The 26,908-nt window shown below is 41.4% G+C and overlaps 1 protein-coding gene across 1 annotated transcript in view; it reads right to left on the bottom strand.

The window, feature by feature from the left end:
• CDKAL1 (CDK5 regulatory subunit associated protein 1 like 1) overlaps positions 1-26,908 on the bottom strand; it is a 674,860-nt gene that overhangs the window by 16,168 nt on the left and 631,784 nt on the right. Inside the window, exons 12-13 of the mRNA XM_049764810.1 lie at positions 5,243-5,326; positions 2,222-2,386 (exon numbers count right to left, since the gene is read on the bottom strand). Coding sequence (XP_049620767.1) covers positions 2,222-2,386; positions 5,243-5,326 — 249 coding nt within the window. The remainder of the gene's footprint in view (positions 1-2,221; positions 2,387-5,242; positions 5,327-26,908) is intronic.

Genomic DNA, 26,908 nt, shown 5'->3' with positions numbered 1-26,908 from the left:
ACAAATGATGATGCTTCATTACAACACATGGACATTTGTTTTGAAATTCTTTCATACTGGTCACTGAAAATTAACAGTGTGAAACATATTGTACAGAAAAAAAAGCCAGGGGGCAAAGTGCTAGTACAGTGTGTAAAGTGTTTGTCTTGGATTGCCTTGCTGACTTGGATTTGATCTCCAATATCCCAGAAGGTCCCCCAAGAACACCCAGAAATAATCTCTGAACACAGGCCCAGATATAAGATTTGAACACACGTGGTGTACCCCCAAAACAATACTAATTTAAAAAATATAAAAGAAAAGACAACTTCCTTAAACTTCCTGGAATATTAGTTGACCTATAACAAGCAAGATACCTGGGAAAACCATTTAACTATCAAAAAAAAAAAAGTAATGGTCACTTATACTCTCAGATAGTCAGGTCAGGGTGGATACCTCCATGAAGTTCTCTGAATGGGTGGGAGTGGATCCCCCTTTTCTGCATGAAGCTACAGCAACCTAGTACCACACCCTATGTTCTTGGACAGAAATGTTCCAGCTCTTTGACTTAACCTTATCAAACTGCCAAGCTGCAAATTTGTTTCAGATCTACAGATTCTGCACCAATGTTCCCACAATGGCCAGGCAACACCTCAAAATTTTATAGTTGTGTTGGCCCAGTAGTGTCACCGGCTGGTGATGGGAAAGTTCAGTAGGAATCTATAAAGCTCAGTGAACCCTAAACAGTAACACAGAAGGCTCAAGTAGCACCAACCACAGCCCAACAAATCTTTAAACACTGACTTTAGTAATGCCACTGAGAGACAGAACAATCACTTCAAATGGACCCCTGTTGATCTAGATCTTGATCATTTCCCTTGTTTTTGTGTTGTAACAATATGAAGGCAATTTTTGTGTCTGCATGGAGTGTCAGGCTATGGTGGTGGGTGGGAGACTGGGGACACTAGTGAAGGGAAGGTCACACTCGTGATGGGGTTGGTGTTTGAACATTTAATGCCTGAAATGACTACATTATGAACAACTTAGTAAATTAGTGTTATGATAAGATAATAAAAATAATCATTTAAAGACCAGACAACACTGCTCTTCTCTGGCCAGCCATCTCAGTCCTGGAGAATGATTTTTTTTTTGGCAACAGCAGCTAACATTAGTGATTCTGCTTATCAGACTAGTGAGTACAGTCCTGGCAGAGCAGGACGACACACTTGGCAGGATGCAGACAAAGGCGAGACTCGGTCCTTCTGTTATCAGTCAGCTGACCCAACAGAAAGATCTGTCACACGTACTTGTCACACCCACAGAGGTGCTCTGCTCAGGAGATGGGCTCCCTCGCCACAGTAGGTGCTAATGCAGATGACAGCTCTCTCTTGGCCATGATTCCCAAAGTTTAATTAAAACGCCCTTGCAACTTCTGCCAAGGGACAAGATAGAACTTCTATTAAACACATCGTAGAAATCTGTGGATCCCTATCACTTACCTTTAGCTGCCTTTCCTCCCAACCCCAACTCCTGGTATGTTGTGTCACTGCTATATTTTATTTTTGGAACGCTTAACAATTGTGTTGGAGAAAGGACATCAAATGATGCTTAGAAATGTGATACACATTTTCATTTCACACTCCATCAGCTTTTACAACTGTAGCTCAATGAAATGTAAGAGAGAGCTTGGCAAACAGCCATATTTACCAAGGTATAAAACAGGGGTCAGGTTACTTTTTTTTTTAATAGAGAAAGGAGAAAAAAATGTTTAATTTTCACTCCACACGACTAAAGCAGATATTCTGCTAACACCCTGGAGAAAGGCCCCAGAACCATGAATATTGACACGGCTTAGTGCCTGCTCAACTGGGGGTTTGGACTATATTATCAACAGCTTCATAAAGCTAGGAAATATTCCTTTCCTCATCCCCTCCACACAGGATGGACGCTGCAGAGAAATAGTGGAATTGAATCATCTTCAGTGCCAGATCTTCCAGCTGAAAAGGGCTTGTGGCTTGCTGCAGAAAGAGCTTATTCTCTTTCTAGGCAGAGAGGCAAAAGATTTAGGCTTCACCAAAAACAAACAAGCATCTTCTGAATTCAGATTTTGGCCTGTCGGAAGGGATTTAAGCTTTTGGCATCTCTAAAAGAAGGAGTGGAGGACAGGAGAACATGGAGTGCCCCAAAGCTTCCAGCCTTGCTAGCCACCCACCAGTAGCAGGAAACAAGAACCTCTACTCACCTCAGTTAAGCCAGAGATTTCGCCTCTTGCTAATGGTTTACTGATGGATGGTGTGTAGACTTTGGCATCTGTTACTGGTTGCCCTTTCATATAATGTTTTCCTGATTCATAAATGTCCACTTCCACCATTTTCCCCATGAACGACGGGTTCTTTGGGACCAAAACCTTGAGAGAAAAGGTCAGAAGGCTTAGTGGAATTTTCCCCCTTTTCCTGATGAAATGTTTGTATTTATAAGACCATTGCAAAGAGAAGCACAAATGCTTCCCTCTCCTCCATATTGAGCCCGCTACTGTGGCCACAGGCAGGAAGATGCTATGTTTGTCACAGTGATAAGCCAATATCCTTACAGTACCCTGAGTCAAAGCCTGTACCCTCTTCAGATTTTCTTCTATTGCTCCCCAAAGCAGTCCAATTCTAAGGGGGGGGACTATTTTAAAGTAGCTTATGAGATGGGGACCCCTTGGAGGGCAAAGTCAGTGAGAAACAAGTGTGCAGTCACTTTCCTTAATTTTTTTCCCCAGAAAGCAGGCGAAAGGCAGGCTGGGAAATTCCCTGCCTTCCTGCTATCCCATTTTGTTTTTGCTTTTTCTTTTTTTGTTTTTGGCCACACCTGGTGATGCTCAGGGACCACTCCTGGCTATGCAGTCAGAAATCAATCCTGGCTTGTGGGACCATATGGGACACTGAGGACTGAACTGCAGTCCATCCTAGGCTAGCACATGCAAGGCAGACACCTTACAGCCTGCACCATGGCTCCAGCCCCTTTTGTTATCCCGTTTTGGACAGCACAGGAGCCTCTGCTCCTGTCAGAAAAATCCCATGATGCAAAGGGCCATCTAAAATTGCTCTTAGCACAGCCCAAACTAAGACAACAGTGATTCAAAGCTTCAGCCAGACTTTCTGAGTGTACTGGCAGGGTAATGATCGGCACAGACACTTTAGATCATTCCCCCTGTGTAAGTTCGCATGCCTGTGTAAGCATGTGCGAACATACGTGTGCACGAGACTTTATTTTCAAGGAAGACAAGAACACTTTGAAAGTGAACTTCTCAATATCCCAGGTACTAAGTGCCACTGTTCCTGAAAGCGGCCTTCATTTCTTCTATTGGCGCCAGACACATGCATTTGCTAGTGCTACGTCCAGCCAAGATCCCTGCTCTGAAGGGTATGCTGGCTGCTTTGCAGGAAACTGTCAGCTGGTCTCTTTGCACTGGATATTTCTGATAAAAGTACTTGTTTACCTTGAGCAAATATTCCCCCCCCCACCTATCTGCTCCCCATCTTTGGGACTTGGAGGCCGACTGGATTATGTCTAGTCTTAAACTTCTACATAAGTTCTGTAGCTACCTCCCAATCCTTTCAAGTTAGGATCCAAAATAAATAGTCCTATGCTACTAATCCAGCAATACTTGGATACCTCCATAGAATCTTCTCTCCTGGAATTCATCCCCTTTAAAAGAAGTCCTATTGAATCTTTGTTCTGTTTAGTCCTAGCAACAAAAGACAAAGTCAGGGGGCAGTCAGGAGGGACAGGGTCGACTCCTGCGAGAGGTTGGCCTGGGTTTGATTTCTTATCCTCTCTGACATCACAGAGTATAGCAGAGCAGTGAGCTGGCTAGAGCAAGACAGTAGAAGAATACATGACAAGAGCTCATCATTGGTTCTGATAAAGCAAGAAAATCTCCAGAGGAAACAGTCTCTAGGAGATTTGGTGTTAGTCTGGGTGGATGTCAGTTTCCTTTATCTGTTGCCTTGATCTGGATGAAGGGTTTAGTGTTGTTGTTGGTTTTTTTTTTTCCCCTCCCTTCTGGTTTTAATTGTTGGAAAAAGCCTGACCGCTTTAAATGGGAGGAAACAGCTAATGAGGCATGAGCTGCCTTTAAAAGAGGGGTTGTGGGGGGAGTAGAGTTCTCTGCTGAGGCAGAAACCCAGATGGCAGGAGAATGGAGAGACGAAATTACAATACAGTCAGCCGACTGGCCTGGACAGAAAAATGGCTCTTGGGAGTCAAGGAAAGAGCTAGAAAATTGCGGGGAGGAGGCAGCTTGAAAAAGAGGGTGATGAGGATAAATCCTTCTCAACTATAAGGCCAGCTTTGCCTGGGACATAGCTCTCTGCTTTTAAGTTTCTGAGGACCCTGTCGAGGATGCACCATAAAGCAACAAAAGATGGGGGTGGGCTCTTAAATTCCTGTGCTCCCAATTTCTGTTAGGTAGACTAGCTGGGTTCCTGTACTTGGTCTATTGTGGCCTTACAGAGACTTGGCATGAAGGAATTCAAGTGTTTGCTTCTTTTCTGATGAAAAACATGTCAGAAAAATCCCATGATGCAAAGGGCCATCTAAAATTGCTCTTAGCACAGCCCAAGTGGTACGTAAATAGGGAGGCAGGGCTGGGAAGTGGGGAGCCCTCTGGATGGGTCTGGGAGAAAAGTCTCAAGGGAACCTCCCCATGATCTTGGTTGTTTGCACCATCTGAAATGAGTCCAATGAACACATTATAGTTCCTTAGGCCCAAGCATTTTTATGTAGGTGCAAATTTAAAAAACAAACCAACAAAACAAAATTGTAATAAAAAATAATCAAATAACCTGAAAATCCAACCAATTTCTTCTTCTCAACTCCCAAGTCAATGACTGGCCCAGCAACATTCAGGATGCTAAACACTCACGTCTTCCAGGGCCCAAGATAGAGACTAGCAGGTGGCTAAGGTGCTTGCCTTGCATGCAGCCAACTCTGGTTCCATCTCTGGACCACATATAGTCCTCAGGACCCCGCCAAGAGTGGCTCCTGAGCACTGTATCAGGAGAAAGCCCCAAGCATCACTGGCGTGGCCCCCAAACAAACAAAAAAAACACACATAAAATACTGGTCTTCCTTGGTAGCCTGATGGTTTGATTCTAAAAACCCAGTAACAAGCCACACCACTCAACCCCTTTCTCAGGCCCTTTTGTTGAAATCAATTTTCTTCTAGAATACTTTCTTGACTGGATGAAATTTAGAAATAGTAAATAACTCTTACCTGTTCGTAGAACCGATTATGGGCAACGTAAAACTTGGAATCAGAAGATTCTTCTGTTACTAATACTTGCTGTCTTTCACCAATCTGTGGAGAGAAGGGGAGGGGGGGGAAAAAAGCATAAACTGAGAATCCCAGATGAACTTGGTTCACAGTTGGATTTAACGTACTGGTTAAATGTCTCTTTCACATTTTCCAGAGACATTATTGAATATATAGTAACAGGAAATGAGCATGGTGTCGGATACTCTTTTGTTAACCTGTGAGGTAAAGCTAGATCTTATGTGCCCCCTCCACATAAAATGATTAAAGCTTCAAGTACACACACACACACACACACACACACACACACACACACACACACACACAATCTTCTTAATATCACTTTGTTTCTTGAAACCAAGTCACAAAACAAGCCAGAACAAGCTGTTTCTGAAACAAATTCATGAAAATATTTTGGCAATATGAGAGAGCTATCATAAACATCAATTTGAGCTGTAAGGGATGGGATACTAAAGGAAAGGCCTCAACAACTAGTCATTAAGTCCTTACACCTCAAAATTCACATGCTGCAGTGCGGTTCTGAAATTACTCAGTACACAGCTATTTATCTATTATATGCATTCTATATTTTTAGAAATTAATATCTTTATTTAAACACTGTGATTACAAATACGATTGTAGCCATGTAAAGAACATCCCTCTTTACCAGTGCAACATTCCCATCTCCAATGTCCCAAAATCTCCCCAATCATGTTATATGCATTCTTTTGGGGAGGGTCACTGACAACCATCTCTTTGTTGCACCAAAAAGAGATTCATTTAAAAAAAAATGCTTGGGCTGGAGCAATAGCACAGCAGTAGGGTTTGCCTTGCACGTGGCCAACTCAGGAGGGACCCGAGTTTGATTTTTGGCATCCCATATGATCCCCTGAGCCTGCCAGGAGTGATTTCTGAGCACAGAGTCAGGAGAAACCTCTGAGTGCCTCTGGGTGTGACCCTCCCCAAAACAAAATAAATAAATAAATAAGTAAATGCTGCAAAAATGAGTGATTCTCTATAGATTCCATAAACATTTATTATCTCAGCATATATTTTTAATAGCCAAAGTTCAGTCAGCTACAATGGTTAAATGTGACTATATTTTAAAAAACAATCCTACCATATCCAAATTTACAATTTAGCGGAAACACTAAAAGTACAGATTTCTTTCTTTTTTAAAAATCAGGTTGTCAAAGTGTTGATGTAGCAAAGCAGCTGGCATACAAGATTATGCCCAGAATCAGTTGTGCCATGAGACCATGATAAATACAGTTCCTGAAATGAAAAGCACTTTGGCAAGAAGATTTTGAAAAGCAATCCCTCTTCACTATGTAGGAACTTGTCACCATGTTCAGCTAGTTTGCATGGAGAAAGCATAAACACAGCTGCACGAAATAGACCACCTAACAATAAGAAAAAAAAAGATTTAAAAAAGCAAATCTCCTTTCCATCATACAATGCCAATACCTAAATACACCATAATCTACTATTGGGCCTACTATCTCATTCAAAATGCAGACCCCTGTGAAGTTTCTTATCAAAGGCTTATTTCAACCCCTGAGATCTGGTGAAAGTTCCCATCCCATTACTCTCTCTTGCAAAAAACAAAACAAAAAAACAAAACAAAAAAAACACAAAATCACGTAGCATAATAGCAAAGTCTCCCCACATTGTGATTTTCTTTTATTTTTTATTGATAATAAAATTTTTATTTTGACCAAAGTGGATTACATATCTTTCACAGTAATATTTTAGGTACATATTGATACTGAATCAGGGGAATTGTCACCGTCAATGTTGTCTTCCCACCACCCCCATTCTCAGTTTGCATCCCCTATCCCTCTTCTTTACCACACCCCCCCCCCGGGCTGCTAGTTAAAGTGGTCCCCTCTGTATCTAGTTTGTTGTAGATTGGGTATCAATTCTGTTGTCGTTGGTTTTGGGCTAGGTGGTTAAGTCCGATCATTTTTATTATTGCTTAGTGATCATACAACTGTTTGGTCTTGGTACCCTCCATTATTTCCCCCTCGATTTGAGAGGTGGAACAAGATGGTTCAAGTTATGTGGTTCTGTTTGAAGAAAAGAAAAAAATAAAATGGGGTAAAAAAAAATCAAACAAGCAAAAATGGGTGGAGTCCTTCTAGAGGCTATAAATATTAATTTGGGAGAAGAAAAGGAAAAGGGAAGAGAAACACAACAACAATACAAAAAGAACAATCGAACATAAAATCCAAAAAGCACCACAGCAATAAAGACAACCACTACACAATAGCCACTGTCCTAAAATAAAGACAAAACAAAGCACACACAAAAAAATGAAAACAACAACAGCACCAACAGTAACAAATCCCCAAAAAAATTATTTTGTGCTGCTGCTTCTTTTTGTGTGTGTGTGTGATTTTAGTGGTCCTGTTTATTAAAAAAAAAGATGAATGTATATTGGGTGTTGCAGAAGTGTTTTTTCTTCTGCAAACAAACTCGGAGTGTTTGCACACATTTCACAGTGTGAGTTGTTTCTAACTTAGGATAAGTATCTGTCAATGGTTCTCAAGGCAATTGGCAATTATGCTTCATCTAGCACATTCTCAGGAACTTGAACAATAATGTGAAATTGTACAACCGCTGCTTTATGGTGCTTTCTTCTTGGTAGCATGATGTGGGAAGCTGGTGTCACGGTTTTGGGGGGATTATTCATTTTGATCTTGAGATAACAGCGGTGGTGGGAACGTACAAGACATGCATGGAGTTACAAAGCAATGTTGCGTTTATGTACTATAAGGCCTTGCTTGCTCTTCATGAGCCACCAGAGCCACCAGAAAACAATCTGAGCTTTTGTGACTGATGAATCTCTGTGATTTACCACAGGGATCCAGGAGCACTGTTTTGGGGGACGTCTAGAGCCACTCACAGTGGAAATGTCTCCAGCGCCCTATTTTGTGGCTTCTGATGTCACTGGTGAGGCTTTTACCCTCACCAAGGACACTGGTAGAAAAATGAGCTAAGAAAGTGAAGACTTGGATCCAAAGTGATTGCAACCTGTCTACACCCCAAAAAAAGTCCCCCAAGGGAATAATAAATGCTTTTCAAATGCTTCTTTTGGGGAGAGGAAGAGAGAATTGGGTCACACCAAGTGGTGCTTGGAATATTACTCCTGGCTTTATTTCTTTGTGCTCTGGGGTCAACTCTAAGTGGTAGTTGGTAGATGGTACAGTACCAAAAGTTAAAATAGTCAGCAATGCTCTCTCTCTTTCTCTCTCCCCTCTCTCCTCTCTTTCTCAGTTCTAGTATATAGTAGATAACAGAGTAAATAAAAATATTTAATAACACTTTAGAGCCGGAGAGGAAATATCTGGTATGCCACAACATGCACACAACACAAACACGCAGGCCACGATGTGATTTAATGAAACCTCTGTTTCCATTTACAAAATTTGACTCAGGACTTGGTCAACAGGTTCTTTTCGGTTTTGGTTTTGCAAGAAGGCAGAGAGTGCGAGGCTTACTTCTGCCTTTGTAATCAGGGACCACTCATCACGGAGCTTGGGAGACCATCTGGGGTGCCAGGGATCAACCATGTGCCCTGCATGTGCCTTGACACTTGCACTCTCTCTCTAGCTCCCCCCCCCTTTTTTTTTAAATAAAACAGTTTACTTAGAGAAATAAAAAGGGGGTGGAAGAGCATGTATGCTTTATGTGTTCAAGAGAGAACATGGGTTTATCCAGAATGTCGTGAGTCAAGAGCACAAAGCTTAGACCAACATGTGTGCAAATCTCCAGGACAGAGAAGGCATTTTGTTTGTTTTGCGACGCCACCTGGCATGGCTGTGGGCCTAGTCCTAGCTCTGTGCTCAGGGACCACTCCTGGCAGGGCTCAGGGGGACCATTTGTGGTGCTGGGATTCGAACCTGGTTGGACCACATTACAAAGCAAATGCCCTGCCCTCCAAACTACTGCACCATCCCAGCATTTTGTTTGGTTCTGAGGCCACCAGGTAGCGCTGAGTCAAATCCAGAGCTCCACGCATGCAGGACAAGCACTCTAGCACATTCCTGGCGTGTCAGTTTGTTTGCGTCACATGCCAGGGATCCAGACTTGTCAGTGGCTGTCTGTCATAAACTTGCTTTACTAAGGTGCCATACTTGGTGACTCTCATCTGTGCAATGAGTCATTTTTCCACGGACGTGCAGAACAACATTGAGTTCATTTTGACATTACAAGAGAATGAAAGTCTATGGAACGTGAATTATGGAAACTGTCTGGTAAAATCACCTCTCCATGTCCCATGTTCAGACTGGCTCACTGAAGAGACAAAAGTGCAGGATCCTTCTCCCAACTTCACTCCACCCTGTTCCCCCCTCTGTACCCCCCTCCCAGTCAGACTCTCCATCACAGAAGAACTTGCAGACCCCAAAAAAGTGTGGCCTGGGACCGAAGGAGTGTGGCATAAATTCTTATACCTTGCTATAAAAACATGAGAAAAAAGCCCTTAAAAATCTTTTTAACGCCGGTGGCCCAAAAACAAAACAAAACAAAACAAAAATTCTTTTTAACCCAGAAAATAAAAAAAAAGGGGGGAGGGGAGAGTGAGTGCACAAAATTTAAGACACTTGTCTTGCATCTTGCAGGCCAGGAGGCATTTCTGCGCTTCTGCAAATGGTCCCTGGACCACTGCCAGACACCACTCCTGAGCACTGTGCACAGAGCCAGAAACAGTCTCTGAAAACCATTGCATGTGCCTCGTCTCCTTCACCACTCAGTCCCTCAGGATAATTAATACTCTTTGGAAAGAAAAAGAAAGGGAGAGCCTCCAGGAGCTTTGCAAGCTTGGATTTCAAAAATCCAGAAAGGAGGGGCCGGCGCGGTGGCGCTAGAGGTAAGGTGTCTGCCTTTGCCAGTGCTAGCCTAGGATGGACCTCGGTTCAATCCCCCGGCATCCCATATGGTCCCCCAAGCCAGGCGTGACTTCTGTGCGCATAGCCAGGAGTAACCCCTGAGCGTCATCGGGTGTGGCCCCAAAACAAACAAACAAAAAAATCCAGAAAAGAAGCGAAGGTGACAAGCTTCAGGGGTTCACCATGCCAGCAGGTGAGGACAAGAAAGGGATGCCTGGCATCGGCCCCATTAACGATGTCACCTATGAACTACTCATTCTGAAAAATGCACAGATCACAGGTCTCATTTTGCAGAGCCTGACTTCCCTCCAGTAGGGAAACATTTGTGACAGTAGTGTTTGCCTTGCATGTGCTAACCTGGGACAGACTATGGTTTGATCCCCCCACAGTCCATATGGTCCCCCAAACCAGGAGTGATTTTGAACATATAGCCAGGAGTAACCCCTGAGTATCACAGGGTGTGCTCCCCCCCCAAAAAAAAAAACACCCAAAAATAAACAAACAAAAAAAAAATCCAAGAAGCAACAAAAAGTTGTTTCTTTTTGTTCTGGGGCCAAACCTAGCATGCTTTAAGTTACTTCTGGTTCTGTGCTCAGAAATCACTCCTGGCCATGCTCAGGAAACCATAACTTTCATTCCAAGCCTCCCTCCCTCCTTCCCTTTCTTCTTCCCTCCCTTCCCCACACCTGATGGTGCTCAGGAGTTACTGCTGGCTCTGCACTCAAGAATCACTCCTGGCAGAGCTGGTGGTTGGAATAAGGAGCCATATGAAATGCCAGGGATTGAACAGTAGTTGGTAGCATATAAGGTAAGTGCCTTACCTGCTGTAACCTGCTGTACTATCTTTCTGGCCCCTCCTTGTTTTTTTTCTTTTTCAAACTTAATAACTTTAACTTTATTTTAGAGTTAACTTTTATCTTAACTAGTTTTGGCTTGTTTTTTTTTTTTTCTCTTCTCACTTATACTTTTACTTAAAGAGATACCTTGAACTCTGACTTTGGAAAATCATTTCAATTTAATGTCCTCTGTGATGGGTTAGCTTAGGAAGATTTTCTTATTTCATTATAATTCCTTCAAATAGCCCCAAACTGTATGAAGGAAAGAAACAGCATAGGACAAACGTTTAGTTCCAGAAAACAGTTTTATTAAAAAGATCCCAAAGTCCTTTTGCTTTCTCTGAAAAGTTTCTAGCACTCATTTTCTTTGTTTCCCCTCCATTCTCTCCAACTGCTTCCAGAGAAATAGAGATGGTAAAACTCCCACCTAGGCACAGCTTTAATAATTATTTCCATCATGTTCCTAATAAACTTAAATTTTTCTTTCTACTCATCCTACAAAATATTTTGACATGTCACTTCTTTGGCTACCGTTTCTGTTGTTTAATTTATTTTTTATTAATTTTTGGGGGGTAGATAATAAAACACAATTTTTCTACCTGCCTGGTTTCTGAATGTATGACTCTGGGGGAAATGTCAAATGCCTTTCTTGAGCTCCAGTAAAATTACTTTCCTTCCCACCCCGTACCCAAACTGCCCCGAACATGTTAAATACAAGGCTGTGACCTTAAACTCTGAAATAATATTTCTAGTGTCTGTTTAAAAGCCTGCCCTCACATACACCTTTAGACTAATTACTGTGGTGTAATGTTGCCAGAGAACCGCTGTAATTACACTGGGAGAAAAGTACGGTCTTGTTCTTTCCTAGCTAATGAAAATGATAACCTTTCCATTCTGATTCATCATTCACAGTAGGCAGAGGTGTGAAGCTGGGTCCCTAGGGGATATAGTCATTTCCCCGACTGTTTTATGCACAGTTCTGTTTTCTGGCCTGGCAGACGCTGGAAATAAAAGAACTAGGCATCCCTAGGCTTAAAAAAAAAAGTCAACAGGAAGAATAGCAATAATATTACAATTTAATGCCGTCCGTCTCTAAATGAAATAGGGTCAACGCACAAGGACTTGTGTCTGAAAATGATGACGGCAAATGAAATGGAGCCAAGAGCTCGCAATCCATCCCAAATGCTGACCGTCAGTTTATTGGTTTCCTTAATGATTCCTGAAAGTAGATGTGAAGTAAGTTCAGGCTCAAGGGGCTCAGAGCTGTATGTGAGTCTTAAACGATGGCTGAAAATACAGTGATTATATGTTGTCTTGTTTTGTGATTTAGTTTTTTAAAAAACAAAAACAAAGATAGGGGCCGGAGCGATGGCACAAGCGGTAAGGTTTCTGCCTTGCCCGTGCTAGCTTAGGATGGACTACGGTTCGATCCCCTGGCATCCAAAATGGTCCCCCAAGTCAGGAGCAAATTCTGAGTGCATAGCCAGGAGTAACCCCTGAGTGTCACCGGGTGTGGCCCAAAACTAACCAACCAACCAACCAACCAACCAACCAAAGAAACAAAAAAACCAAAGATAACCATCCCCCAAAACCAAGACAAACATAACAATAACAAAACAACCATAGTATTCTCCCTGCGTTTGGAAAAATCCTCCCTAACTCCTTTTTGAGTGCTGAAACCAGAGAGCAAATCACATTTCTTTAGTACAACAAACTAAAGGGATTTTATATTCTAAAAGGCAGAAAAAGTTCCCTAGAGGCAGTCCAACCTTGCCTAGAAGTATCATCTAGGAGTATCCATTAAAATACCACAATATCTTCTTGGTCCTATTATCCCTTTGCTTTTCAGAAATAATCTAAGCCTTGAAGAAAAATGAATGACGAGTGTGGATTTTAGAAAGTCTTTCCTCCCAGAGGAAGGAGGTATGGACAAAGAGCAGACCCTGTATCTGGATGGATGTTCAACCCATCCAATCAGAAAAGGAATTTCTTCTGACCAGACCCCCCCCCCACCTGACTAAGCTTTTTTCTTCAGTTGCTGATTGGTCAAGTGCTGATTGGTCACTAAGTCAAGTGTCCACTACAGGACCAGAAAAGTGTCCAAGGGAGATTCTTCCCTTCGTAATAATAACAAAGCTGTTTTCAGTGGCAGTGAGACAGCCACAACAGTAATGGTCCTTTATTGACCTGGTTAAAATACTTCTGACAAAGGCCAAGTCCTGCCTCTCAGGTCTGGACAAGCGAGGTCTCCTGAGTGCTGACCAATTTTCTGATTCAAGAACATTGAGATGTATTTGATACTTTCAAATACCATTAACATTTCAGGGAGTCGCAGACATTCTAAGGCGATGCCTGCCATGCTTTGTGGGGCCCTTTCTTTGCAACTTTACTGAAAAATAATTGTCATAAGTCCTGGCCTACTTTAAGGTGTAAGTATTGATTTGTGTGTATTGTGAAATGATGACCTGAATCAGAACTCAGCTAACAAAAAACGTGTTTTATTTTGGTTTGGGGGTCACACCTGACAGTACTCTGGGTCAATGCTCTTAGCTGGTGGTTACCCTGTGGGGCACTGGGCTGAGGGACATATAAGGTCCTGGGGATGAGAACCATGGTGAGCTGTGGGTAAAACAAGCACTTTAGCTGCTCTTGCATCTCTCCAGCCTACAAAAAATTTTTATTTATTTATTTATTCATTTATTTATTTTAGTTTTTGGATCACACCCGGCAGCACTCAGGGGTTACTCCTGGCTCTATGCTCAGAAATGGCTCCTGGCAGGCTTGGGGGACCATATGGGATGCCGGGATTTGAACCACCGACCTGCATCTGAGGCAACAGCCTTACCTCCATGTTATCTCCCCGGTCCAAACACTTTTTTTTGAAGGTCACAAAAATTATTTTATTCATTAATTCACTATTCTTCACATTCCGATTCCTTTTCCATAACTCCATGAACCACAATTGTTTTTTTTAAAGGTACATTTTTTTATTTAAAAACTTTATTACATACATGACTGTGTTTGGGTTTCAGTCATGTAAAGAACACCATCCATCACCAGTGCAACATTCCCATCACCAATGTCCCAAATCTCCCTCCTCCCCACACAACCCCCGCCTGTACTCTAGACAGGCTTTCTATTTCCCTCGCACATTCTCTTTATTAGGATAGTTCAAAACGTAGTTATTTCTCTAACTAAACTCATCCCTGTTTGTGGTGAGCTTCATGAGGTGAGCTGTAACTTCCAGCTCTTTTCTCTTTTGCAAATACTTTCAAAGTATGGCAGGAATATAGAATATAAGATCTGCTCTCCCAAGAACCCTCGAAACCAATGGCCTTCCCTTAGAGGACCATGTACAAGTATGTAAGAGGTTTCTCCTTCCTTATAGAACAAGCTCTATGATGCCAAAGGAGGACAGAAGTAGTCAACATTTAAAACTTCCTGCACTCAAATGCCAAGAGCTGCTAGTCCAGTAGTATCTTCCCATGAGAGTTTTTTTTTTCCCCAGCACTCAGGGTGGATGGGATGGTATCAGAGGACCTTATGTGATGCTAGGATGATCTGAAGCAGTTTCATGCTAGGAAAGTGACTTAACCCCAGTATTAACCCTCTAGCCCCCACCCTAGCACTTACTACTGGAAGACTAAGTTGGACCCAGAAAGGTTATACTGTCTACAATACTTTTTTTGTTTGTTTGTTTTTTGGGCCACACCCATTTGATGTTCAGGGGTTACTCCTGGCTATGCGCTCAGAAATCACTCCTGGCTTGGGGGACCATATGGGATGTCGGGGGATCGAACTGCAGTCCATTCTAGACTAGCGCTTGCAAGGCATACCTCTAGTGCCACCGCTCCGGCCCCATATCTAGAATACTTTTATTCAATCAATGGTTCAATTCTGGACAGGGAGACAATTAAAGAGCTGGAATATATGATTTGCATGCAAGGACCTTGAGTTCCATCCCTGGCACCACATGGTTTCTTCCCTGACCTCTGGCTGCAGGGAATGTCATCCCAAACAGAAGAAGCAAATAGAATTTTAAGATTAAACTGTTAGCTCCATCCACTGCCACCTGCCTAATATATCCCCCACTTGCTGCACCTCCTCAGTTATTATTTGGCAAGACTGGACCACTCTTGACATTGGTTTTTTGTTTTGTTTTGTTTTGTTTTGTTTTTGGACCACACCCAGTGATGCTCATGGGTTACTCCTGGCTGTACACTCAGAAATCACTCCTGGCTTGTTGGACCATTTGGGACGCTGGAGAATCGAACTGTGATCTGTCCTAGGATAACACGGTCAAGGCAGGCACCTTACCACTTGCACCACTGCTCCAGCCCCTTAAACTTATTTTTAAAGACAAAAAGGTAATGGCACTTCTAATCCAGAACTACCACACAGGCTGTCTTCATGAAATGCACCTTTAAAATTTTTTTCTTTCTATGATGAAGCAATAAAACAAACCATGTTCCAAAGGTTTTAGAGATCTAGTGCTCAGGTAATCTAGAAGCACCTTCACATCTCCTTGCTCAAAGCGCTCCTCAAAAGCCCAGAGAGTAGATTCCATTCTCTTCACTAGCAAATTCTTTTTTTATATATATATTTTATTTAACCACCTTGATTACATACATGATTGTGTTTGGGTTTCAGTCATGTAAAGAACACCACCCATCACCAGTGCAACATTTCCATCACCAATGTCCCAAATCTCTCTCCTCCCCACCCAACCCTCGCCTGTACTCTAGACAGGCTTTCTATAACCCTCATACGTTCTCATTATTAGGATAGTTCAAAATGTAGTTATTTCTCTAACTAAACTCATCCCTGTTTGTGGTGAGCTTCATGAGGTGAGCTGTAACTTCTAGCCCTTCTCTCTTTTGTGTCTGAAAATTATTATTGCAAGAATGTCTTTCATTTTTCTTAAAACCCATAGATGAGTGAGACCATTCTGTGTCTTTCTCTCTGTCTCTGACTTATTTCACTCAGCATAATAGATTCCATGTACATCCATGTATAGGAAAATTTCATGACTTCATCTCTCCTGACAGCTGCATAATATTCCATTGTGTATATGTACCACAGTTTCTTTAGCCATTCATCTGTTGAAGGGCATCTTGGTTGTTTCCAGAGTCTTGCTATTGTAAATAGTGCTGCAATGAATATAGGTGTAAGGAAGGGTTTTTGTATTGTATTTTTGTGTTCCTAGGGTATATTCCTACGAGTGGTATAGCTGGAGCGTATGGGAGCTCGATTTCCAGTTTTTGGAGGAATCTCCATATCACTTTCCATAAAGGTTGAACTAGATGGCATTCCCACCAGCAGAGGATAAGAGTTCCTTTCTCTCCACATCCCCGCCAACACTGTTTGTTCTCATTCTTTGTGATGTGTGCCAATCTCTGTGGTGCGAGGTGATACCTCATAGTTGTTTTGATTTGCATCTCCCTGATGATTAGTGATGTGGAACATTTTTTCATGTGTCTTTTAGCCATTTGTATTTCTTCTTTGTCAAAGTGTCTGTCCATTTCTTCTCCCCATTTTTTGATGGGATTAGATGTTTTTTTCTGGTAAAGTTCTGTCAATGCCTTGTATATTTTGGAGATTAGCCCCTTATCTGATGGGTATTGGGTGAATAGTTTCTCCCACTCAGTGGGTGGTTCTTGTATCCTGGGTCCTATTTCCTTTGAGGTGCAGAAGCTTCTCAGCTTAATATATTCCCATCTGTTAATCTCTGTTTTCACTTGCTTGAAGAGTGCAGTTTCCTCCTTGAAGATGCCTTTAGTCTCAATGTCCTGGAGTAGTTTTACCTATGTGTTGTTCTATATATCTTATGGTTTCGGGTCTGATATCGAGGTCTTTCATCCATTTGGATTTAACCTTCATACATGATGTTAGCTGGGGGTCTAAGTTCAATTTTTTGCAAGTGGCTAGCCAGTTGTGCCAACACCACTTGTTGAAGAGGCTTTCTTTGCCCCATTTAGGATTTCTTGCTCCTTTATCAAAAAGTAGGTGATTGTATGTCTGGGGAACATTCTCTGAGTATTCAAGTCTATTCCACTGATCTGAGGGCCTGTCTTTATTCCACTACCATGCTGATTTGGTAACTATTGCTTTGTAGTAAAGTTTAAAGTTGGGGAAAGTAATTCCTCCCATATTCTTTTTCCCAATGATTGCTTTAGCTATTCTAGGGTGTTTATTATTCCAAATGAATTTCAAAAGTGCCTGATCCACTTCTTTGAAGAATGTCACAGGTATCTTTAGAGGGATCACACTAGCAAATTATTGATCAAAGTTGTAAGTGACTGAAGAATTCCAAGAAAGATTCAGACATTTGGAGGGAAAAATGCACGAAGATGGCATTTAGGAGACCTGCCAATTGCCTCGGTGGCAAAAGAAGGCTTCTTTCAACACTCAGTTAGAGGTGATGATAATTTCCAGCAACATTGCAGATAGAACCAGACAACATTCCCACTGAGAGTGAAAGCAACATGAGATTTCTTTAAAAAGAGATTTGTCCAAAAGAGAACTAGAAGTCCCATACGACCTACCAATCCTGTACAAAAACATAAAGACATTAATTCGAAAGGACATATGAAAGTGGCCTATTTATTGTACCACTTAGTCTCATGGTGACACTTGATAGAATGGTCAAGATATGAAAACAATCCAAGTAATCAAATATGAAGGACTGGGTCAGAGAGTTGTAATCTGTCTACATAATAGAATACTACGCAGATTTGAGAAAGAATGAAATCATGAAATTTGCCATAACGCAGATGGAATTAGAGACTATCATACCAAGTGAAGTCAGTCAGAAGGAAAGGGATATAGATAAAGGATAACCTCACTCATATGTGGGACTTCTAGGTCCACAATAACAGTAGAGCAATAAAGGGCCACTGGCAACAGAATGTAAAAGTTGATTCATCAACAGAGTTTGCAGAGCAGGGAGGGAAAAGCAAGTGAGGGGCTGTGAGGACTCGAGGGAGGGAGACTATGTACTGTGTTGTGCTATAGTGATGGGCACGGTGTTGAAAATATGTATCCATGAAACTATCATTGACATGTCAATGAAACCATCATCATGTCAATAAAACCATCGCGGACAGTAGTACCTCCATCAATAAAGATGAAAAAAATTAAAGACAAATTATAAGTAAGGATCATACTCATAAATTGGTTTAATCAAAAGCTTTCATTTTAGAACCAAGGAAACTAAAGTCCTTGATAGATTAAGTGACACAGAGCCATACAGTTAATATTTGTTTCCAATATTAAACTTGAATTTCATTGTCCCCTGGCCACTGCTCAAACCAAAAACAAAAAAATATATTTCACATTGAGAATCATTTTAAGCAAGTGGTGAATTCCTAAATTACTCTAAACCTGGCCACATGTGGTAGTTGAAGCACTCCAAATGTGCTTGACCCAAGTTGAGAGGTGATACAAAATAAATACCAGTATAAAATACACAGCGAACTTCAAAATTTAACATAAAAATGAGAATGGAAAAGGTATCATTTACTCTACAGTGATTACATCTTGCAATAGTAATATATTAGATATATTAAATGATAAATGTAACATAAATTCAATTACCTAGAAAATCAATTTACCTTTTTTTAAGGGTTTTAGTGTAGCTAACATAAAGTATTAAAAATAAAACCAAAAAAAAATATCTGTGGTTCATACTATATTGCTATTGAATTGGGATTCTCTGAAATCTAATAGAGTCTTGAAGACTTTAATAGAAATCCTCTATACCAGTGCTTTAAAAAGTACCATATTTGTAATTCAGTATTTTTATGAAAGAAAGAATGTATAAGTTACAAAGACAGGATTTCTCTATTGCTACATATACTTTTTTTTTGGGGGGGGGAGGGAAATTGGGCTCCAACTGGCAATGCTCGGCCCACACCCCTGGCTCTGTTTAAGGGCTTACTCCTGGTGGTCAGGGGACCATTTAATGTTCGAGGACCAAATCAGGGTCAGCAGTGAGCAAGGCAAGTTCCTAAATTATGAAATTGTCTCTCTGGTGCTATGAATATTCCATTTAGATTTTTAAGTTATTGTTGCTGCCATTGTTCTGGTTGATAGTGGTGTCCCTTAAAAACCAGGTATGATTATGTTATTTTGGGGAAAAATCATGCCCTCCCTCCAAAATGTATTTTTGATTTTAAAAATGCAAAAGAATTATTTTCAAATGCATTTTTCAGAAGGCCACTCTTGAAAGACAGACCCTTCCTACTATTTCACATAGACATTGGTGATAAATAACATGGAAGATCACCTGCCATCTTTTGACAAGTCTAGAAAGAAAGCTGAGGAAGAAGAAAGGATGAAGCAGAAACGAAAGACAGTCAAGCTCTAAGGGTGTTTAATTAACACAATACGTCTCATAAAGGAAGAAAGGATACAATATTTTCTCGGAAATACCCACCTGACCCCCACACTTACTGGCTTTGTTTGGGAGACCCCACGAGCTGCTGGCTCACTGGCCAGACTTTTGGGCTGCTGAGGAAAGAGACTTAAGCACTTCTAAAACTTTACATGCGGGGCCGGGTAGGTGGCGCTGGAGGTAAGGTGTCTGCCTTGCAAGCGCTAGCCAAGGAAGGACCGCGGTTCAATCCCCCGGCGTCCCATATGGTCCCCCCATGCCAGGGGTGATTTCTGAGCACATAGCCAGGAGTAACCCCTGAGCGTCAAACGGGTGTGGCCCAAAAACCAAAAAAAAAAAAAAAAACCAAAAAAAACTTTACATGCATTTCTTCTCTGGCTGGGGAAATCCAGTTTTTCCTTCTTTCTTTTCTTTTTCTTTTCTTTTCTTTTCTTTCTTCTCTTCTCTCTTTCTCTCTCTCTCTTTCTTTCTTTCTCTCTTTCTTTCTTTTTTCTCTTTTTTCTTTCTTCTTTCTTTCTTTCTTTCTTTCTTTCTTTCTTTCTTTCTTTCTTTCTTTCTTTCTTTCTTTCTTTCTTTCTTTCTTTCTTTCTTTCTTTCTTTCTTTCTTTCTTTCTTTCTTTTTCTTTTCCTTTCCTTGCTTTTTCTTTTTCTTTTTCTTTTCTTCCTTCTCCCTTCCTTCCTTCCCTTCCCTCTCTTATTCCTTTTCTTCCTTCCTTTCTTTCTTTTTTATTTTTGGGTCATACCCAGCAGCACTCAGAGGTTATTCCTGGCTCTGTGCTCAGAAATGACTCCTGGCAGGCTGAGAAAACCACACAGGATGCTAGGGATAGAATCCTAGTGGGTCTTGAGTAAGGCAAATGCTCTCTACCTGCTTTGCTGTCGCTCTGGGCCACAAAGCTATTTCTTCAAGCATGAACAGGTACTGCTATGCCGTTGATAAGTGCAGGATATTGAGAAATGCCAACAGTACCTTAAAAAAAAATAAAGGCAAAACCAGCCATCTATTGGCCTCTCTTGACCTGTTTTGTTTTTCCCCTCTGATCTAACATCACTATCTCCGATGCTCTGAAACCTAACTTGAAATTCTACCAAATTTGATGGCAACCAAGAATGAGCCCACAAACGTGCACTCTGGGCTTAGATCTCCCTTACTCCTTCATTTCCCTCAGGATAGACAATTAAAAAAAAACAGATGCAATTGTGACACCAGGAGTGTTGTCTGTGAGGAAATACATGAGTATTTTTGCTGTAAATTTTAAGCCAAGAATGAAAGACTGTTACTTAAGCCAAAGCAGGGAACAATTCTTCCAGAGTGATTCCTAAGGGAGTGGAATGCTTCCAGTCATTTTTTAATGAATCTCTATTGGAGGGAGGAGTGAATGGGGAAGAGAAAGAAAAGGGCACTGTTAGCTTCATCCAAACAACTTCCCATTTTGAATTGTATTTTTTGGAGCAATCACTCCTTCCAAAGAGGAATCTAGTTATGAGGACCACTCTGCCCTTGTTTGTTTGTTTGTTTATTAAAAAGGGTTCTCATGCCCAATTGCAATCTCATTCATTCTACTTAGCCCAGGATATTGCCCTCTGTGAATTTCTTGAGGAAAAACTGTGAATCACACATGTAGACAGGAAATGAGCACATTTGAGTAGACATTGGGCCAGTTGAACCAACTCACTGAGAACTGATTTAGTGCACATGGATTTTCCAAACTGCAAAATTCTCTGCAGGAACGGAGAGACATAAGACAAGTCAAGTCATTGTGCTATCTGAGACTGGAGACCCAGAAGACCATTTCAATGTTGTGCAGTCTCTACATGCCCAAGGCAGTCCAGCACATTGCTAACATCACATCAGGAACATCACCCATCCTTGAGGGAGGGAACCACCAAGCCTTTCACAGCTGCCACCACTTTCAGCCATAAACAGCTCTGTGTTTGTGATCCTTTCTTCCATTAATTTCTCCAGTATCACAGTCTCTATAGTACTTAAGGTAATATTTGGGTTATTTCTGGTTCTATGCTGGGAACACCTCCTGGTAATGACCCTCTGATACCACGCAGAGTCAGGAATCAAATTCAGGACCTCTCACATGAAAAACACATGCTCAGGCAGTCGGAGTGGTAGTACAGTGGGGAGAGTGTTTGCCTTGCACATGCGCACGGCCAACCTAGGTTAAATCCCAGGCATCTCATATGGTCCCCTGAGCACTACCAGGACTAATACATGAACTCAGAACCAGGAATAATCCCTGAGCACTGCTGGATACATTCCCCCCCATCCCCCATGACAAAAAAAATAAAACACATGTTAGTGTGCTTAATATATATATATATAATAAGTATATTATACACACACACACACATATTTTTTCCTCTATTTCTACCTGAAAATTTGGCTCAGAGGTAGTTAAATCATTTGATGAAGCAGAAACTATTTGGTAGTTTAAAGCTATGCCTATTTTTGCATTTGAATTTGGAGTCAGTGTTGATGGTTCTCATCAACCACTCCAAACCCAGTCTAGGGGGTAACATCACAAATGGGTAGAACAGGTATCATCTCTGTTCTTTTCAAGATGTCACGTCACTCTGTCTCAAAGGTGAGTGCTTAAAGAGTTTCTTGACCTAGGGCCGAAGAGATAGCACTGCAGTAGGGCTTTTGCCTTGCATGTGGCCAACCCAGAATACACTGGGTTGGATTCCCAACATCCTATATGGTCCCCCTGAGCCTGCCAGGAGTGATTTCTGAGTGTAGAGCCAGGAGTAACCCCTGAGTGCTACTGGGTGTAACCCCAAAACAACAACAACAACAACAACAACAACAAAAGTTTCTTGACTCACAGAATCCAAAATCTTTAGCTTTACTCATGGCACAAACCCACTGTTAGAACAAATTGGTTGTTTGGACATTGGTTTCCTCATCTAAAAAAAATAAAGGAAGGAAGAAAAGAAAGAAAGAAAGAAAGAAAGAAAGAAAGAAAGAAAGAAAGAAAGAAAGAAAGAAAGAAAGAAAGAAAGAAAGAAAGAAAGAAAGAAAGAAAGAAAGAAAGAAAGAAAGAAAGAAAGAAAGAAAGAAAGAAAGAAAGAAAGAAAGAAAGAAAGAAAGAAAGAAAGAAAGAAAGGGTCGGGCGGTGGCGCTAAAGGTAAGGTGCCTGCCTTGCCTGCGCTATCCTTGGACGGACTGCGGTTCGATCCCCCGGTGTCCCATATGGTCCCCCAAGCCAGGAGCAACTTCTGAGCACATAGCCAGGAGTAACCCCTGAGCGTTACCGGGTGTGGCCCAAAAAAAAAAAAAAAGAAAGAAAGAAAGAAAGAAAGAAAGAAAGAAAGAAAGAAAGAAAGAAAGAAAGAAAGAAAGAAAGAAAGAAAGAAAGAAAGAAAGAAAGAAAGAAAGAAAGAAAGAAAGAAAGAAAGAAAGAAAGAAAGAAAGATAGAAAGATAGAAAAAGAGGGAGCATGAAACCAGATCTGGGAAAGGCCAGGTCTGGCTTATACCTCCTTGGCTTTCTTCTAAAGGGAGAATTCCAAGGAAGTAGGGCCAGTGAGGTGCTGATGGTTGGATCCACAAACCCATGGTCAGGACAGGTTGGCCTGAGTTTGGGTTGGTCACCCAACACAAGTTTCTTCAACATGTGGGTTCTTTCAAGCTGAGTTCAGTAAAGGTCCTACAGATCAAGAAACTATTATTGCCTTGATGTTCAGGGCTAACTTCCTCCTGCCTCTCTGCTCAGGGGTCACGCTTGGAGAACCAGATGTGATGCTAGGGACTGAAACTTGGGTCAGCTTCATTCAAGGCCTCACCCCCTGTATTCGCCTTCACAAAGTGAAATCCAAAATAACCTTTCCAGCAGATAAAACTGTTTACATGGCAGGACAAAAATGTAATTACTGAGCATATCATATTGCTGTGAATCATGCCCCCTCCCTCTGAAGCTCCCCTCCTTAGGTTCAGAATATACCCCCCCTTATGTCACCATCTTTAAAGTGCACATGTAGATGGAGCGATCACAGATATCACATACTCAATCAATCCCCCCGCCCCCCAGCCAACTACTCTGCTTGAGGTCTGATGATCAGATCAACTGGAAGGGCAGGAGGAATTTCCTTCTTTAACATCTCAGTCATGTGGCGAGATTGGCCTCACCTGATGGCCTAATACCAGTATCATCACTGGTGTTCCTTCTGCTCATTTACACACACACACACACACACACACACACACACACACACACACACACACACACACACACACAGAGTCTAAATACCCTTTGCCAAAGACAGGGATGAAAGACAGAGTAAAGAAGCAAGAAATGATCGAAACTATTCTCTGCCAGGGGCCTTGCCTCCAGGTGAATACTTTGGCTTTTAAAGGAAGCCATATTTGCACTGGGAAAGTCTGATCACTGGAGGTAACAGTACAGGCTATGGCACTCCTATGCCCTTGAAGCACTGAACCAATGTTCTCCAAAATGGGCAATGCCCTGTCCTAATTCAGGATTTAGAAAGATTTGTGTGTGAGTGTTTGTGTGTGTGTGTGTGTGTGTGTGTGTGTGTGCAATTTGCTTAAAGATTTTGTGGAAAGAGTGTGTGTGTGTGTGTGTGTGTGTGTGTGTGTGTGTGTGTGTGTGTGTAATTAGCTTAAAGATTTGGGGGAAAGAGGACGTCAGCCAATAGACCTGGGAACCTCTGGTCTCTGTGGAACAAAATCCCAACTTTTCATGATTTTTCCATATCCTGCAGAAGTTCTGAGGGCCAAAGCACATTTGTATTGTATCACTTCTGGCACTCTAGATTCCAGCAAGCATGGGAAGGAAGGTGAAGACCAAGGCTGTCTTCCGGCTCTGCCCTGACTGAGGAAGAGCAATGCTGAATGTCTGAGAACTCAGGGCACTGACAAAGCCATGGCTCGATAGATCAAAATGGGGCTTGCAGAAGGAATGAAGGAGCACTAGTCTACTCCCTCTTGAGAAACCTGCCAAAAAGGCAGCATTCTGGAGACTCCAGTGCTCCTATATCAAAGCCTCAAAAAAGATTTCAGAGAAGCAGGACAAAAATCTACCTACTAGGAAGAGAGGAAGGAAGAAAGTTGTCCAAGGCTGCTCATTCTAGATTCATTTTTCTTTAAACCCCAGGAGCTATCAGAAAGATCAATTATGGCAAAGAAACCCTGAGCAGCTTCTTGGCATCTTCTGAAATATGAGCCTTTGCCTGCCTGAAAGAGTTAAGGCTGTATTATAAATATTTATCATCCTTCCTTCAAAAGGAGAAGAACCACTTCTTAGCATACATGAATTTCTGATTGCCAATCAAACACGGAGCTCTGGTCAGGGCCCCATCATTTTCATGAGGAGATGTTCATGACAATTTCTTTTTAAAGATTTCATACATGAGATCAGAGCTTCATACTAAGGCAGATTCTGGAATCAATGCATGTTTTCAGAAGCATATGGGAAGGGGAAAGGTATATCACCCAGGCTTTAGAGTGGGACAGGAGCAGAAGATTCATTAAAAGTGATAAATAGGGGATGTCTTTCTTTATGATTTGCAATTGCCTCTTCAATACAGCAGGCCAGTGACTATGCATTTTAACTGTCTTTATTTTTAAGAGACCTGCCAGATTTTAATTACAGATTAAACAGTTATTTGCAAATGAATACTTCTTCATTACCATACCAGGATCGTAATAATAAACAATCCTGTCACTAGTTCATCGGACAGTGTGAATTTTAATATTACTACATAAACGCACTACTCTAGTTGGGCAGGATATCTGCTATTTTATTGACTCCCAAAGCCAACAGGACCTTCATAATTTTTAAGGGAAATAACAAACCTAGATGAAAGCTCACCAAATTCTGACTATCATGAGATTAGTGTCTTTGATTCTTTGATTTGCAGTTATACCCATAGTGCTGAAAATCAAAAACCAAAAGATTATGAGCTCATAGCATGCTTGCAATGAATATTTGTCTAATGAATAAATGAATGAGTGAGCCACCTCTTCTAATAATAGTTATATTTTCACATTCATATTGTCATGCATTGATATTTTGTTAGAAAAAAATCAAGCACTGGGGAAGCTATTCTCCAAGAATTTTAATCTACCTTTTATATTAAAGGCTGTAGTAAAATTACACTTTTTCCATCACTGATACTAAGGGCTATAATAGAATTATTTTTTTCCCGTTACCACCTTTATAAGAAATAGCAGTGGTAATATTCTTATCTCTCTTTTTTAATATCTTTATTTAAACATCTTTTTTTTTTTTTGGTTTTTGGGTCACACCTGGCAGTGCTCAGGGGTTATTCCTGGCTCCAGGCTCAGAAATTGCTCCTGGCAGGCACAGTGGACCATATGGGGCTCCGGGATTCGAACCGATGACCTCCTGCATGAAAGGCAAACGCCTTACCTCCATGCTATCTCTCCGGCCCTTATTTAAACATCTTGATTACAAACATGATTGTGATTTGGTTTCAGTCATGTAAAGAATACCCCCCTTCACCAGTGCAACATTCCCACCACCAATGTCCCAAATCTCCCTCCATCCCACCCCACCCCCACTTGTACTCCAGACAGGCTTTCCAGTTCCCTCATTCATTCACATGATTATGGTAGTTCTCTGTGTAGTTATTTCTATAACTGCACTCACCACTCTTTGTCGTAAGATTCTTGAAGTGAGCTGGAAGTTCCAGCCCTTCTCTCATTGTCTCTGAGGATTGTTGCAAAAGTGATTGTTATTTTTCTTAAAACCCATAGATGAGTGAGACTATTCTGCATCTCTCTCTCCCCCTCTGACTTATTTCACTCAGCATGATAGATTCCATGTACATCCATGTATAGGAAAATTTCATGACTTCATCTCTCCTGATGGCTGCATAATATTCCATTGTGTATATGTACCACAGTTTCTTTAGCCATTCGTCTGTTGAAAGGCATCTTGGTTGTTTCCAGAGTCTTGCTATGGTAAATAGTGCTGCAATGAATCTAGGTGTAAGGAAGGGATTTTTGTATTGTATTTTTGTGTTCCATCTCTTCCCTATCATTATTGGTGTATAGAAAGGACATTGATTTCTGTGTGTTAATTCTGTAGCCTGCCACCTTGCTATATGAATCTATTGTTTCTAGAAGTTTTTTGGTAGAGTCTTTAGGGTTTTCTTTTTTTCTTTTTTTTTTTTTTTGATTTTTGGGCCACACCTGGCAATGCTCAGGGGTTACTCCTGGCTGTCTGCTCAGAAATAGCTCCTGGCAGGCACGGGGGACCATATGGGACACCGGGATTCGAACCAACCACCCTTGGTCCTGGATCGGCTGCTTGCAAGGCAAATGCCGCTGCACTATCTCTCCGGGCCCCTCATTTGAAACTTAAAAGAAATAGTCTGCTGATCAGAGCACACAGTGAAAAATATATGTCTCTGAATTCCATAAATTATACCTATGCCTTCTACTTATGAAAAAAATATGAGGCACCATATTGAGTACATAATGAGTAACAACACAATCAAGCAGA

This window comes from Suncus etruscus, chromosome 18 (genome assembly GCF_024139225.1).
Source record: "Suncus etruscus isolate mSunEtr1 chromosome 18, mSunEtr1.pri.cur, whole genome shotgun sequence".
Taxonomy (NCBI): Eukaryota; Metazoa; Chordata; class Mammalia; order Eulipotyphla; family Soricidae; genus Suncus; species Suncus etruscus.
The sequence above is the reverse complement of the archived record's forward strand: the minus strand, read 5'-3'. Positions and strand labels throughout refer to the sequence as shown.